The following is a 15354-nucleotide window of genomic DNA, read 5'->3' on the forward strand; positions in this document are numbered from 1 at the left end:
GAGAGTTCCTTCTTTTTAAACTCTGGAGAAGGCTTCAGTTTACATAAGAAAAAAGTTTCCTGGAATAAAAGTCGTATTTACCCAAAGTTGGCGAGCTCTGGGAAGGGCAAGGGAACTTCCCCAAGCTTTCTGTCTCTTTTGGTTATCTAAGGACTTATTGCTAGCAGGTTCAGCACAAAGTATTAATAAAATCCTCAAGTAGAATGACATTGATCTTTTACTTCTCTTTTTCTCCTGCCTCCTGTCGTCTCTTCAGAGTTTCCTTTTCCATCCATCCTGCTGCTGTCTGGCATCCATCCTAGTTCTCAGGCTTTGGGGTCAAATGCACCTAGGATCTAATCCTGGTCTGCTGCTTACTAGCTGTGTGACTCCAAACACACACATAACGTAAAGGGCTCTGAAGAAAAAAAGGGCTGGAGGAAATGATGTAAATGAAGGACTCCTGGTTCCTTCTGAGGTCCTCTGAAAAACATACTGACTGTACAATACTGAAACCAGACATAGGACGCATGACCCTCCATTCCTGCAGACCGAGTATGCCAGGGCGGAGAAAGCCCCAAAAAGCAATTCCTAGGGGAAGCAGAGCGGTTTCCCTGGGAGAACAGGAGCAAGATGAACTCCATGGAGCTGGAATTCCAAAAGAATTTCTGAGGTATAGTCCTATTTCTTCAGTCTATGTAAATTCCTTGCAAATTCTGACTTGAGATTTCAGGCAATGGCACCCCACTCCAGTACTCTTGCCTGGAAAATACCATGGACGGAGGAGCCTGGTGGGCTGCAGTCCATGGGGTCGATAAGAGTCGGACACGACTGAGCGACTTAACTTTCACTTTTCACTTTCATGCATTGGAGAAGGAAATGGCAACCCACTCCAGTGTTCTTGCCTGGAGAATCCCAGGGACGGGGAGCCTGGTGGGCTGCCGTCTATGGGGTCGCACAGAGTCGGACACGACTGAAGTGACTTAGCAGCAGCAGCAGCAGCAGGGCTAATGAATGGCCATCCTGACAATTAGTCAGATCCCTTATATCCTACCTGCTTGACAAAGCTATAGCTCCCAAAGCAACCTGTCAATAAAAAACCCAAACAAACAAAAAAACAAATAGCCTGATTTTTTTGTCCTGCTGAATTTGCATTCTAAATCCAGAGTCCTCTGATGCTCAGAGTACAGAAAAAGCAGAGTAGAAAGAGAAAACAGTAGGTTAAGTATAAACTCCACATTTCTATTCTCTGTGGACACTCATGCCAAACGGTTGGAAATGATTATAATCCACAGATAAGAGTACTGCCCTCCAAGGTCTCCCTCAGTTCCCCTAAATACTCACACTGGAAATTTATCAAATGAAGTTAATTTTGACAATTTAAGAATAAGCAGGGACTCTCAGGTCTATCTAACCTCTTCCCTTCCCATATACAACTTATTATTTATACAGGAAACATTGTGATTCTTAATTCAAACTAGTTTTTTCATCAATCATGACTCTTTAACCAAACAAACATTCTTTTTGATGCAGAGTATAATACCTACAAGGCTAGAGGTAAATTAAGTTATTTATAAATTTAACTCAGGTAGTCAATTTTGTTGGTTTCAGACGTGCAGTGAAAATTCTGTTCTTCTGAAAGGTAATTAAGGGCTGAAAAAAATAAAACTTGGTAGGAAGAATAATCTTCAGCAGTATAAAAAATACGATTCCCCATAAAACAGTCTGTTATGCAAACTAACTACATTGGAATCACATTTAACAAAATCAAGAATATTATTATCTAACAAGAACACAGTCCACCTGGACAGCCTTTGCAGCAGAACACATTTGGTAGCCGCAGTGATCTGGATCAGGTTGTGCCCTTGACTATTTTAAGCTCATTATCTACTCATGCCAAGAGTGGCCTCCCTCCATGAGCACTCAGAAACACCTGCCCCACAGAATTTACTAGACAGGAATAGCCCTCCAGCCCTTACCGGATGAGGTACCTCACTGCAGCGTCAAACTGCAGAAACATAACCTCCCTTTGGAGGAGAAGGACCTGGGACACCAGAGTGGGGTCTTGGGGGCTCTGGAGGCTGTCAATCATTTTCTGCAGCTCTTGAAGTTCAGATCCTAGAAGACAGATGACATTTTAAGTCAAACAGATTGAAATACAGGCTACCCCAGCTACCCTGTGAACCATCATTTCACCTCCAAAGCCAACTTTTTAACTAAATTGAATTCTGTTTGTTTGTTGTGTGAGTATACTAATTAAATATTTTGCAAGATCAGCAAAGCCTTATGTTTCAGAACCCAAGGCCTGATTTATCTTTTCTTCCTTCCTTCCTTCCTTCTTCCCTCCCTCAGGAATATAGTAACTTGTATTGCTTTTCAGCAGAATAAGAACATACTGCTAAAAGTAAGTTTCAAAGTATACAAGGCTATAGACTCTAAATAGATTGAAAAAGAGAAATTACAAGGAATGGGAAAGATAAGGGTCTCAGTAAATCTATTAGGGGCTTGAAATTATTATAAACCAGCGGCCATTTCTTACAGCCGTACCATTCAAATCAACACTGGCATAGACTCATCCTGTCAATGGCTCATGGATTAATGAAGACTCAAGACCATCCAAGGAGGCAAAAATATGTATACATATATGTATACAGAAACATACATCCTTCTAGGAGATTCACATCATTTCAGGAGTAGATGTGAGAGATCCTAAATAGGCTTATTTCTTGGACCCTTATCCTAAAGGATTTATATGTGTTTTGGATGGAAATTTAAGCTAGTGGCCTTTTACGGTACTCAATACTGGTTTGAGGAACCTGGCCTGGGTCTAGATGGCTGTACTAGCAACTCTATTATTGGCTCAGGAAATGAGCCACTCAGAATGGGAAAGCACAGAAAAAAAAAATCATGGTCCTTAGGGAGCACTGGTGGGGTGGGTGGGTGGGCCCTATTTCCAGGTCTACAGAATGTTGGCTGATGTGAAATGCTCATCAGCTCCCTGTGGAGAGAGTAATAGCTTTCTACTTGAGAGGACATCCCTGCTATGCAAAGAGAAGCAATGTGGAAATTGATCATCATCCCTGATTGTAGCCCAAGGCAGAAGTGAGATGGGAGACCTATGAAGCATTTCCAAAGTTACACTGTATAAACAACTCACCCAGACTTGAGCAGCCTTGTACCCTAACTGGCCTGGTACTGGAACTCTTTCTATGTTTCTGGCATGGAAGGCAGGGGACTGAGAACAGGGAGGCTGTCCACGAGAGCCTGATGAGGGCAGAACCAGGTCTGAGAATGGTAGCCAACATGTACTTGCAATATGGGCTCTTGGTTTTAGAAAAGGATGTGAAGTAGCTCAGTCGTGTCTGACTCTTTGCAACCCCATGGACTGTAGCCTACCAGGCTCCTCCCTCCATGGGATTCTCCAGGCAAGAATACTGGAGTGGGTTGCCATTTCCTTCTCCAGGGGATCTTCCCGACCCAGGGATCGAACCCGGGTCTCCCACATTGCAGGCAGACGCTTTAACCTCTGAGCCACCAGGGAAGCTCATAGTCCAGATTTCATACCCATTTGACATTTTACACATAACAGAAGAATGTTTTGGGGGTATTTTTCCAACCACAAAAGAACTGGGGTCAATCATTAGACTTTTTATGAATCCTTTATAAATCTGATGGTCATATGGGCTGAAAAGAAACTTCCACCAGAAGAGGAGTCACAGCAAATTGTACAAGAACTCAAAGAATTTTGTGGTGGATGGGAGGAGGGATAGTTGGTGAGCCTTATTTGTTCAAGGTCTAGTGTGCTTGGTCTACAAGCAATACACTCTATCAGGCTATGCAGTAACCAGGAGAAAAAGTTTATAATCCCCTGTAATGACAATTAAAAAAGAATATAAAGTTGCACATACCCTGTGATTAAAGCTCTGTAAAATGTATTTGAGCAAGGGTCAGAAGGAAGTAAAGTAAAATTATTTCACTTGTTAGAATAGTTGGATTATGCGTGGTTTTTCTCATTATTTCCATTATTGTTTATAAAATTCTGTGTGTGCACTTTTACATGGTCACTTCCCAGCAAAACTGTTATGTGCTGGCAGGTGGCATTATCATTAAAATACAGGTACGGAGGAAGGCCTACCTTCTCTTAGTTAACACACTGATAATACTCCTCATTTGGGCCTTTTTCTGTGGGGTCGCACTGCTCAGAGGGAGCAGGGATGGTGGGTACGGGCAGGGAAGGCAGCCTGTCTGTGAGGATGGGGTAGATGGTTGCCATGTGCTCAGGGGGAGCAGGGATAGTGGGCACGGGCAGGGAAGAAAGCCTGTCTGTGAGGATGGGGCAGGTGGTTACATGTGGTCATGGAGGAGGACAGTGGTGGGGGAAGGAGGAGACTCTCCACTAGGAAACAAATGAGCCTTTTCTTGTGCCTTTCCACAGGAGGGTTCTGTGTGGGAAATCAGAAAGAGAAGAATCACAGTGGCCCAGCCTCCATGGGAATACTCAAAGCCAGTACCTTTTGTTCCTGAAACCTTAAGTTCAGTGTGTAGTGTCTGGGTTTCTTTGGTCTCCTAATCCTTTACAAGGAAATCACAATGTAAACTCCCACATTCTGATTACATCCTCTGCTTCATACTGACTCCAAAGGGAGTTGCTGGCCTTCAGGGAAGGAGAGAATTTTGCAGGGTCCAAGGAACTAGTCCACAGTGTCTAAGAGCTGCTTCCTCTGTCAAGTGGGAGGACCACAGCGGAAATTTGAAGCGTTTCTTCAAAAAAAAATTTTTTAAGTACATAAGTCTACCTACGTCCTTTTATCTAACTCCAAATAATTCTGAAACAGCTAAAGGGAGTTGGGTGGGTATATGAACAGATCCATCTCATCTTTTCACCTTAGTTCTCCTTGCCTCCTCTGGGAAGCAGGCCAGGAACTAAGCAGCCTAGCCTTTAAAAAAGATGATTATCTTACAGTGGAATTTTTTTTAGTTCAGTTTGCTCTTTATCTATTTTCAGCAAAGCAAAGTATGTAAAACTTTGTACATTCTCCCTGGAGCACAAATATTTTTACTGGCAACATGACAACATGTAGGTCTCTAATTGCACACCTCGGAAAGCCTGGACCCCCAGATATTTCAATGGTTTCCAGTTCATAAGCATATAAATAGTAAGAAACCAATTGCCTTCCTCCTCAGTTCTAGGTCCTCAACAACTGGGCCTTATTTCCTACTATCCCTCAGTGTCACACTGGTGGGGTCATCCTTCTGGACTGGCCACATGTAGCCCTGCCTGTTTCCTTTGCCAGCATCCTCTGTTTGTCCTCCTCCAGGACAAGCCCTCCTATTTTTCTCCATTGATTCAAGTGGGGGTAGGTCCCCCCAGATCATCTTCCCTGTGGGCTTCTCCCCTCCCAGCTGCTATAGAACTTCCTATGCAGGGACTTCTCCTGGAAACACAGCTCTGGCTCTTCCTCATCTCCATATAATATCTGTCTCCCCTTCTTGAGGTGGGGGGTGGCATTTTTCCTGGCCTATTTTCCTTTCTTCCTTTCCTCAACTAACATCCAGCTCTACTGAGAGCATTTTAGTTTATTTTTTGAGTAAACCCCTTTTACAACAGTCCCCAGATTAGCAAAAGGAAAGGAGCTAAGAGTGCTTTGGAACTTCTGTAATTTCTTGATGCTTATTGAAGAATTGCTAGTAGGCCTACAGTAATTCTGAGCTTTCTCTGCTGGGGCAGCACCAACCCTAGTCCTTCATGCTCCTCTCCTCAGATATAGGCATCAATCTTCTTCCTGGAACAAGTCAGAATCTCCCACAAACACTTCCTTGATGCACTGGCCAGAGAGGAATAGATTCAAATTATATCACATTTGTTTTAAGATCACTTAGGTTTAAATAGGCATGTTACCTCATTGTTTTGGCTCTTCTCACACTTTAAAATCCTTGGCTACTATGTTATAATATATTGCTATCAATTAATTAATATTTACATGACTAATGACATAATTTGGATGGGAGTCAAATTATTAAAATACTAAGATTAGTTTCACTGCTTTTGATAAACCCAGTTTACTAAGCATCTCAGTGTCTTCATCTCATGTGTTTATCTGAGAAATCGTGCTGAGTTGAAGTTCCTGGATTAGCAATGGGCAGATAAAACTAAAGCCTCAACTATTCTTACTACAGGACTACCAACTGGGTCTTGTTAGCTACCTAAGGGCTGTCTGCAAGGCTCTGACCTTTCAGGAAGGCCAGGAGGGGAAAGGGAATGAAAGTAAACTAGTATTTAAAGGGTACTTGTACATCCTTCTAAACTTTTTACAGATTTGAATCCACAGAAAGCTGAGTGCCGAAGAATTGATGCTTTTGAACTGTGGTGTCGGAGAAGACTCTTGAGAGTCCCTTGGACTGCAAGGAGATCCAACCAGTCCACTCTGAAGGAGATCAGCCCTGGGATTTCTTTGGAAGGAATGACGCTAAAGCTGAAACTCCAGTAAACACCTCACCTTTGCATGAGGTGGCTGAAACTTGGCCACCTTATGCGAAGAGTTGACTTATTGGAAAAGACTCTGATGCTGGGAGGGATTGGGGGTGGGAGGAGAAGGGAACGACAGAGGATGAGATGGCTGGATGGCATCACTGACTCGATGGACGTGAGTCTGAGTGAACTCCGGGAGTTGGTGATGGACAGGGAGGCCTGGTGTGCTGCGATTCATGGGGTCGCCAAGAGTTGGACATGACTGAGCGACTGAACTGAACTGAATCCACAGAACAACCTTCTAAGACAGTTATCATCACCCTTATTCTACAGATGACAACAGAGACCCAGAGAGTAAAGAGCCCAGCTTCCAGTAATCCAAGTGACAAAGGCAGGGCAAAACCCCAGGCCCAATTCTGACTTGGCATACTTTGTGGTTTAGCCAACAAATGTGGAATCAATCAGTTTGGAGACAGTATATGATGGGACTTTCCCTTTGCCATTTTGTCATTTATGAGGAAATATTTTAGTCCTGTCTTTCTGAGCATTCTTGGTAGCTCAGACGGTAATGTGTCTGCCTGCAATGGGGGAGATCTGGGTTTGATCCCTGGGTCAGGAAGATCCCCTGGAGAAGGAAATGGCAACCCACTCCAGTACTCTTGCCTGGAAAATCCCATGGATGGAGGAGCCTGGTAGGCTACAGTCCATGGGATCTCAAAAAGTCGGATGCGACTGAGCGACTTCTCTCTCTCTTTCTGAGCATTAAGGGCTTCACAGTAATTAATTAGATGGGGGAAATCCTTCCACAGTGTATACTGTATATGTATATCAAATATTATATTGTTCACTCAAATTTTATTCAACTATGCCTCAATAAAGCTTAAAAAAAAAAAAGCATGTCATGGAATTTCAACTGAATATTGAAGGCAATTTCAATCACCTTTAATCACTTACCAATACCCTCAGTTCCTCCCCAGTCACCTCTCAGAGGGTTAGGACTCAGAGGAAATTCAAAACATGCTGGACAATTTCCAAGTTTAGCAAAACTGAAAAGGTAGGCCACAATGTCATGAAGAGGGGCTATCAGCTGCAGAGTTAGCTTTAAGGCTCTAAAAGCTACCTGTGAGTAAAATCAATACAAAGAAATAATTTTCAAGAAATTTCTAAGGGAACACAAAAATATATGAGCATTGATTAGGGACAATATATTTAAGAATTTTTAAATAAACATTTTCACAGAATAATACATAATAATATCTACAAGATAGTAACTGAAAAAATGAACAACAAGCTTTTATATATGTTATAACAGGTTATATATGTCTTTTGACAAGGTAACTCCTTCTGGGGAATTAAAACAACGTGTTTCTCTTTCTTTAAAGCCATTGGTGGCCAAAACCACATCAAAATATGATTGTATTACCAATGATCAACAAATTACAAAGTTCACAAATAAATTCCTAGCCGGGACTCATATTCAGACAACACTGCCCTAAGGGCTGTTATTTCTTCCTACCTGTAAGGAAAACGTAACTACTTAACAATATAGTTTAAACACAAGACTAAAAAACAAACAATGGATCTTAAATATCAACATTCAGCAAAGGAAAAGAGAAAAATTATGACTTAACTGCAGAACGTAGCAGTTTTGTATTTTTTAAAAGCCCTAAAAAAATGCTCATGGTGAATAAATGAAGTAAAGGGTAGTTCTATTTCTAATTTCTTGAGGAATCTCCACACTGTTTTCCATTATGGCTGCACCAATCATCATTCCTACTAACTGTGCAAATGTTTCCTTTTCTCCGCAACCTCACCAACAGTTGTTCTCTTGTCTTTTTTAATAACAGCCATCCTAACAGGTGTGAGGTGATATCTCATCAGTTTTGATTTGCATTTCCCTGTCGGAGAAGGCAATGGCGCCCCACTCCAGTACTCTTGCCTGGAAAATCCCATGGACAGAGGAGCCTGGTAGGCTGCAGTCCATGGGGTCACGAAGAGTCGGACACGACTGAGCGACTTAACTTTCACTTTTCACTTTCATGCATTGGAGAAGGAAATGGCAACCCACTCCAGTGTTCTTGCCTGGAGAATCCCAGGGACGGGGGAGCCTGGTGGGCTGCCGTCTATGGGGTCGCAGAGTCGGACATGACTGATGCGACTTAGCAGCAGCAGCAGCAGCAGCAGCAGCAGCAGATGGTTAGTGATGTTGAACACCTTTTCATTTATGTGTTAGTCATTGGTATGTCTCCTTTGGAAAAATGTCTATTCAGGTCCTTTGACCATTTTAAAATCAGATTATAGGTTTAAAAATTTTTTGTTTTGTTTTGTTCTTGCTTTTGCTATTGAATAATATGAGTTCCTTCCATATTTTAGGTATATATAGTTTGCAAATATTTTCTCTCATTATGTAGGTTGCCTTCTCCTTCCATTGATTTGTTCCTTTGCCAGCAGAGGTTTTTTAGTTTGATATTATCTCACTTGTTTATTTTTACTCTTGTTACCTATGCTTTTGTTGTTGTTTCCAAAAAAATCATTGCCAAGACTGGTGTCAAAGAGTCTTTTTCCTGGTTTTCCTCTAAGATTTTATAGTTTCCAGTCTTAACAGTTGTCTTTAATCCACCTGAAGTTAATTTTTGTGACTGGTGTAAGACAGGGATCTAGTTTCATTCTGCTGCGTATAAGATTATAATATATGATCCAGCAAACCCACTTCTGGGGATATATCAAAAGAAATAAATCAATATATTAAGGAGATTATCTGCACTTCCATGTAGCATTACTTACAATAGCCAAGATACGGAAACAACCTAAGTATCCAGTGTATGGATAAGTGGATAAAGAAAATGTCACACACACAACCATACACACACACAGGAATATTATTCAGACATAAAAAAGAACTGCCATTTACAACCATGGGTAAACTTGAATGACATTATGCTAAGTGAAATAAGCCACAGAGAAAGACACACTGTATGATCTCACTCATATGTGGCATCTAAAAATGAAGGTCAAACGTACAGAAAAGTGGTCACCAGGGGAAGGGGGAAATGGTGCAATGTGGTCAAGAGGTAACATAAATAAGTTCTGAGGATCTAATGTACAGCATGGTGACTATAGTTATTAACACTGTATTGTATACTTGAAATTTTGTTAGCGTTGGATAAGCATTCTCACCTCCAAAAAACAAAAAAAGTAACTATGTGAGGTGATGAATGTATTAACTGTGGTAATCATTTTATAATGTATATCAAATCATCATGCTGTACAATTTAAATATATACAATTTTATTTGTTAATTACACCTCAATAAGTATTAGTTGGTAGAAGGAAATGGCAACCCATTCCAGTATTCTTGCCTAGAGAATCCAGTGGACAGAGCCTGATGGGCTGCTGTCCATAGGGTTGCACAGAGTCGGACACGACTGAAGCAACTTAGCAGCAGAAGCAACAAGTATTTGTTGCTCAGTCATGTCTGACTCTGCAACCCCGTGGACTGTATATAGCCCGCCAGGCTCCTCTGTCCATGGAATTCTCCAGGCAAGAATACTGGAGTGGCTTGCCATTCCCTTCTCCAGGGCATCTTCCCGACCCAGGGACTGAACCAGGATCTCCTGGATTTCAGGCAGATTCCTTACTATCTGAGCCACCAGGGAAGCCCCACACCTCAAAAGGAGGGGGTGGAAAGGGTGAGAATCCTAGATTGCTAAGCAGGTTTTCACTTACAAAGAAAAATCAGAATGTTCCCAAATTGCCATTTTCAACACTGCATTTTATTTAGTTAATACTTGAATGCACTACGTATTTCTGTATCTATTCTTTTTAATGGTTAACCTTTATCAGTAAATGAGGTACTTAGAGGAACTCCTGAAAAAACAGAAACCAGCTAATTACTGTGATTAAGTGTGATCTCAACCTCTCTTCAGCTTCAGCACATTAGGGTGGGGTTTTCTTGGAGCTGGGGAGGAAATTAAGGATTAATAAGGAGTCTCAGAAGCTCCATTAGTGTTCAGTAATGACCACGGAGAAGCAGAACTATGAAATAACGAGGCACAAGGGAAATTCTAATAAAGCAAGCAAAATATGAGAAGCTGAGAGATTTCAGTTATTAAATGTTCCTGGGAAAAAAAACCAACAAGAGATATTCTCTGAAACTGACATGTTTAACTGTGGGACATAAAAACAGCCAGTTTCCATTCTGGCACAGATAAAAAAATACAAACCTTTTCTGGCAGAGTTTTGAACATAACCAGCACTTCAGAAGGATGGGGTATGAACCATAAGTTGAGGAAGACTTTCCCATCAGCAGACAGCAAACGCCGTGGCCAGGGCTGAAAACTCCTGCGGTATGAGAAGAGAGATCCGGTAGTACAGCGTTTCTCTCTCTAAAAGGGGCTCCCGGTGTGAACTATTTATACCTCCGCCCTCCAGCCGCAGCGCCAGAGCTCGCATTGCGGTGACACACACATCAAATGTCTAAGCCCGAGGGCAGCAGGACTCCTTTTCAGGCAGCTCGCAGTTATAAATAAAGGGGACACAGTTATAAATAACTCACTGGGAGAAGAGCAGTTGGGCTGGTTTTAGTCTCAGCTGTGTTGGGAAGAAGGCGTGGGCACAGACGCAGGGAAAGGTGTGATAAGAAAGGAAGCAGAGAGGGCATGAATGGACAGGGAGGCCTGGCGTGCTGCGATTCATGGGGTCACAAAGAGCCGGACACGACTGAGCGACTGAACTGAAGGAGGAAACAGAACAGGCCAGAAAGCAGGACTCCATCTTGGGCTGGACTATGGACTCTGATCTATATGCCCAGTATCTATGGAAACCACATACCAACTGGAAAACCAGACCCCTAGATGGAAGAGCCCCAGGGCTCATACCTAGACTCTCCGTCCCCTAAAAGAATACCCTAATTATCTGTGTAACCAAATAGAATCATGAATTCTATTATGCTTATTGGGGTATGAGCACAGGCCTATTGATAATGGTCCACTGTTAACTACCTAGGCCTAAGGCATATGAATCACGGTTATCTTTGTATCTTTCTTTTCCTTTGTTCAGGCTAGTTTTAGGGAATTTAGGGAGGTGGGTTTGGGCACGTACACCTAGGGGTATATAAGGTTTTCACAAAAACTGGTTGGGGTCCTAGGCTAAGAGGAGACTCTGCCTTGGGCCGGCCAGTGTAATAAACTGCACTCCACTATCTGCATTGTCCTTCTGAGTGAGTTTGTTTCCCAGAACGTGTGGCTACAACACTGACACCATACTGGGGGTGACAATTTTCTCACTTAATTCTTATGACAAACTTGAGACATTCCTATGCTGTTCCTGGTTCACAGAGGCCCTACCAGGTTAGAGGATGAGACGGTTGGATGGCATCACCAACTCAATGGACATGAGTTTGAGTAAACTGGAGTTGGTGATGGACAGGGAGGCCTGGCATGCTGCAGTCCATGGGGTCGCAAAAAGTTGGACACGACTGAGCGACTGTACTGACTGACTGACTGACTGACCAACCAGGTTACAAAGATCTTGCCTAACCAACTTGTAAGAGAAGAAGTTGAGATTTAAGCACAGATTTGTCCAGTTGTAGAATTCAGGCTCCAGAGACCAGCCTCTGTTTTCCTTCCTTCCCTGCCAGATTCCTGTCAAGTTCTCCAGACTCAGGCCCTCTTTTCCTTCCTCCTTCCTATGTTGTGCTAAGTCACTTCAGTTGTGTCAGACTCTTTGAGACCCCATGGACTGTAGCCTGCCAGGCTCCAGTGTCTATGGGATTCTCCAGGCAAGAATGCTGGAGTGGGTTGCCATGCCTTCTTCCAGGGGATCTTCCCGACCCAGGGATCAAACCCACATCTCTTAAGTCTCCTGCATTGGTAAGAGGGTTTTTTACCACTAGCTGCCACCTGGGAAGCCCCTCTTCAGATATTGGGTTGGCCAAAAAGTTGTTTCAGGTTTACCCATAAGATATTACAAAAACTTGATTGAAGTTTTTGGCCAACTCAATACTTTATCATTTCTTAGGCACCAGTATAGCAGTTTTTTGGTTACAAACATAATTCATATATGTCTGGTTTAAGGATTCACACAGCCCAGTTACCTACTACCTGGCCTGGGGTATAGAACATGGCCAGTTCCTCAGAAGCCCTTACATAGTTCCTTGGTCCCAACTTGTTCCACCTTGGCTGGCAGTGCCTCAGACCACCTCAGTCAAAAAAGGCAAGAACTGAACTCCTCACCCGCACCCACACCCCGATCCTGGGCTTCGTCCTGTGTTAAGAGAACCATAACCTCCAAGTCCTCAAAACCAGAACCCAGGGTTTTTAGATGCTTCCTTCTTTACCCCTCAGGTCCTACTGACCCCATAGCTCTCTTGTGCGCAGTTTCCATTCACACTCCATTGTCTATAGCAAGGACTCTCAATGGGAGGGTTTCACCTTCTAGAGAGCATTTTGGAAATCACTGGGGCAGTTTTTGATTGTCATTATTTCTGGGTCCTTAGGAGAAATTCAGATGACCCATTTCATTTCCTAAAATAAAATGTAATTCATTTTAACTGAGGTCTAATGTTTTCCATATCAAACATTCTGAATATGAAACTTAAAATTTTTAAAACTCTACTTGGGTTAGTCTCAAGTCTCAGTATTTTAAACAGGTAATTTGAAGTTCAGAAACAAAGTATGGTGGTGTTAGCTTGGAGAACTTCTCTTATTTCAGCCACCAAAAAGTCAGACTATCCTGTCCTGAAAGTTAAAGTTAGTCACACAGTCGTGTCTGACTCTTTGCGATCCCATGGACTGTAGCCCACCAGGCTTCTCCGTCCATTGAATTCTCCAGGCAAGAAAGAGTACTGGAGTGGGTTGCCATTTCCTTCTCCAGGGGATTGTCCTGAACAGGGATCAAACCCATATCTCCTGCATTGCAGGTGGATTCTTTACCATCTGAGCTACCAGGGAAGCCCCACCATAGTTTGAAAGTGTCCTGTCCTGGAGCAGATCAAAACCAGCTTAATCTCGTCCTATCTCTGTTATTTGTTCAAAGGTGCTCCAAAGAAACACTACAATCAACAATGAGCACAGCTGATCATGCGAACTACACTCCCACCAGCACCTTCAATTCTTTACTTCTTCGTACTTACAGCCCATCCATCTAGCAAAACTCCAACTCTGGATCCCTCTAGCTAGTCTGCTTTCTGCTTCTAGTCACATGTTGCTGAGCACAGCTGGAGGAAATCACACCGCTAAATTTATTGATGCAACAAATAAATGGTTTCCAGTCTGAGCTGTGTCACGCCAAGAAAAATTGGTTTTCTTTCCTTTGATCAGCTCTCATGTCCATTTCCTTTTTTCAGTAACTCCAAATCTTCCTTAAGCCTCATACCAGATTCCTAGCAGCAGATGATGACATGGTCTATTATTTCATAATTGAATCAAAGGGGCTGGAACTGCCTCCACTTCCTGAGGGCTCATTTACCCCTCCCCATCCTCTCTTTCAAACCAAGGTCCAAGGCAGAGGTACACACCCAGGGTATGAAGTGAAGATAGGCTCTGCCCTCAAGGATCTTACATTCCAGAGGCAGCTAGATTTGCAAGCATGATGCTGTGATGGATGTGTGGAGGAATGGAAGTATGTGAAAGTGGAGAACATCTAGAATAAGAAGAGTCTGAGACTTGTTGGGAGACCAAGGAAAGATATTCATAGCTGGTGCCTCTGAGCTGTGATTCATTATCTCCCCCTCCACATCTCTCCTCTTAATGGCATGACCATTCTTTTTTTCCCCCCATTAAAAAAATGTGATAAAATATACATAACATAAAATTACCATTTTAACTGTTTTTAAGTGCACATTTCAGTGGATTAAGTCCATTTACACTGTTGTGCAACCTGCCACCATTTATCTCCAGAAAAAAATTTTTTTCCATCTTCCAAAACTGAAATTCTGTACCCATTAAACAACAGCAAGACTACCATCATTTTATTCACAAGCCAGAGACTTTGGGTAACATCCTAGATTCCTCTTCCTTCTCCTCACTCAGTTCTGCATTAAACCCAGCACCTCGCTGATTTAACCTCCCTAAACATCTCTTGTCTGCGCAGTTTCAGTAGGTTCCTAAATGGGCACCAACAATCATCTTGCCCCCCTTCTCCCTGTTTGAAAGTGAAAGTGTTAGTTACTCAGTCATGTTTGACTCTTTGTGAGCCCATGGGCTGTAGCCCACCAGGCTCCACTGTCCACGGAATTCTCCAAGCAAGAATACTGCAGTGGGTTGCCATTTCCATCTCCAGGGGATCTTCCTGACCCAGGGATTGAACCTAGGTCTCCTGCACTGCAGGCAGATGCTTTACTGTCTGAGCTACCAAGGAAGCCTGTTTGTTGAAGGACAAAGAGCAGACTTCTGGATCTTGCCCGTTGCACTATCTATTCTGCTTCCCAAATTCATTCTCATATACCCTGGAACAGGAGCCACGGGGAGGTCCACATGGCTGTCTCATATCATGAGATATGCTGTCTCATATTTATGTGGGTCTCCCAGCTTGAATTGAATTTCTTTCCTTGTCCACCTGAAACACTAGTCTTTTCAAGACCCAGGTTTAGTGTACCCCCTTCCCTGAAGCCCACCTAGTTCTTCATCCCCACCTCCCTGATCCTTCAGATAATACTGAGTATTTCCTGGTGGGTTCTTTCATTATACTTTAGTTTTATTTTTTATCACAATGTTTGGTCATTGTCTATTTCCCCTTGCCTGAAGGGCGGGAACCATGTTTAATTCATTGCTATACAGCTCTTGGCACCAAAGCTACCATGTGCCATTGTTCAGTTTGTGCTCTGAGGCAACCAACAGTAGCTAAAATCCAGCCTATACTTGACTCGCCAAACTCTGCACCCTGGCATGGGACTACCCCTGCCCAGA

At 42.8% G+C, this 15354-nt stretch overlaps 1 protein-coding gene and 1 long non-coding RNA gene across 7 annotated transcripts in view; one reads left to right on the plus strand and one right to left on the minus strand.

Annotated features, from left to right (window-relative positions):
• LOC147365857 (coiled-coil domain-containing protein 162-like) overlaps nucleotides 1-15354 on the minus strand; it is a 210639-nt gene that overhangs the window by 58399 nt on the left and 136886 nt on the right. For all 5 annotated transcript variants that reach the window (XR_015132916.1, XM_086317383.1, XM_086317382.1 and 2 more), the window contains 3 exons: nucleotides 10672-10789; nucleotides 7403-7568; nucleotides 1959-2097 (listed from right to left, as the gene is read on the minus strand). Coding sequence is in view for 4 of the 5 variants with exons in the window: in XM_086317383.1 (XP_086173509.1) it covers nucleotides 1959-2097; nucleotides 7403-7568; nucleotides 10672-10789 (423 nt within the window). In the remaining variant the exon portion in view is untranslated. The remainder of the gene's footprint in view (nucleotides 1-1958; nucleotides 2098-7402; nucleotides 7569-10671; nucleotides 10790-15354) is intronic.
• LOC147365859 (uncharacterized) lies at nucleotides 6295-13744 on the plus strand. Of its 2 annotated transcripts, none has more exons than XR_015132947.1 (2): nucleotides 6295-6487; nucleotides 13484-13744. It is a non-coding gene; the product is annotated as an uncharacterized LOC147365859 (long non-coding RNA). The 2 variants fall into 2 exon arrangements; XR_015132948.1 differs by lacking the exon at nucleotides 6295-6487 and adding an exon at nucleotides 8407-8644.

Source organism: Bos grunniens, chromosome 9 (assembly GCF_055505025.1).
Source record: "Bos grunniens cultivar Pamir isolate PY7600 chromosome 9, Bosgru_T2T1.0, whole genome shotgun sequence".
Taxonomy (NCBI): domain Eukaryota; kingdom Metazoa; phylum Chordata; class Mammalia; order Artiodactyla; family Bovidae; genus Bos; species Bos grunniens.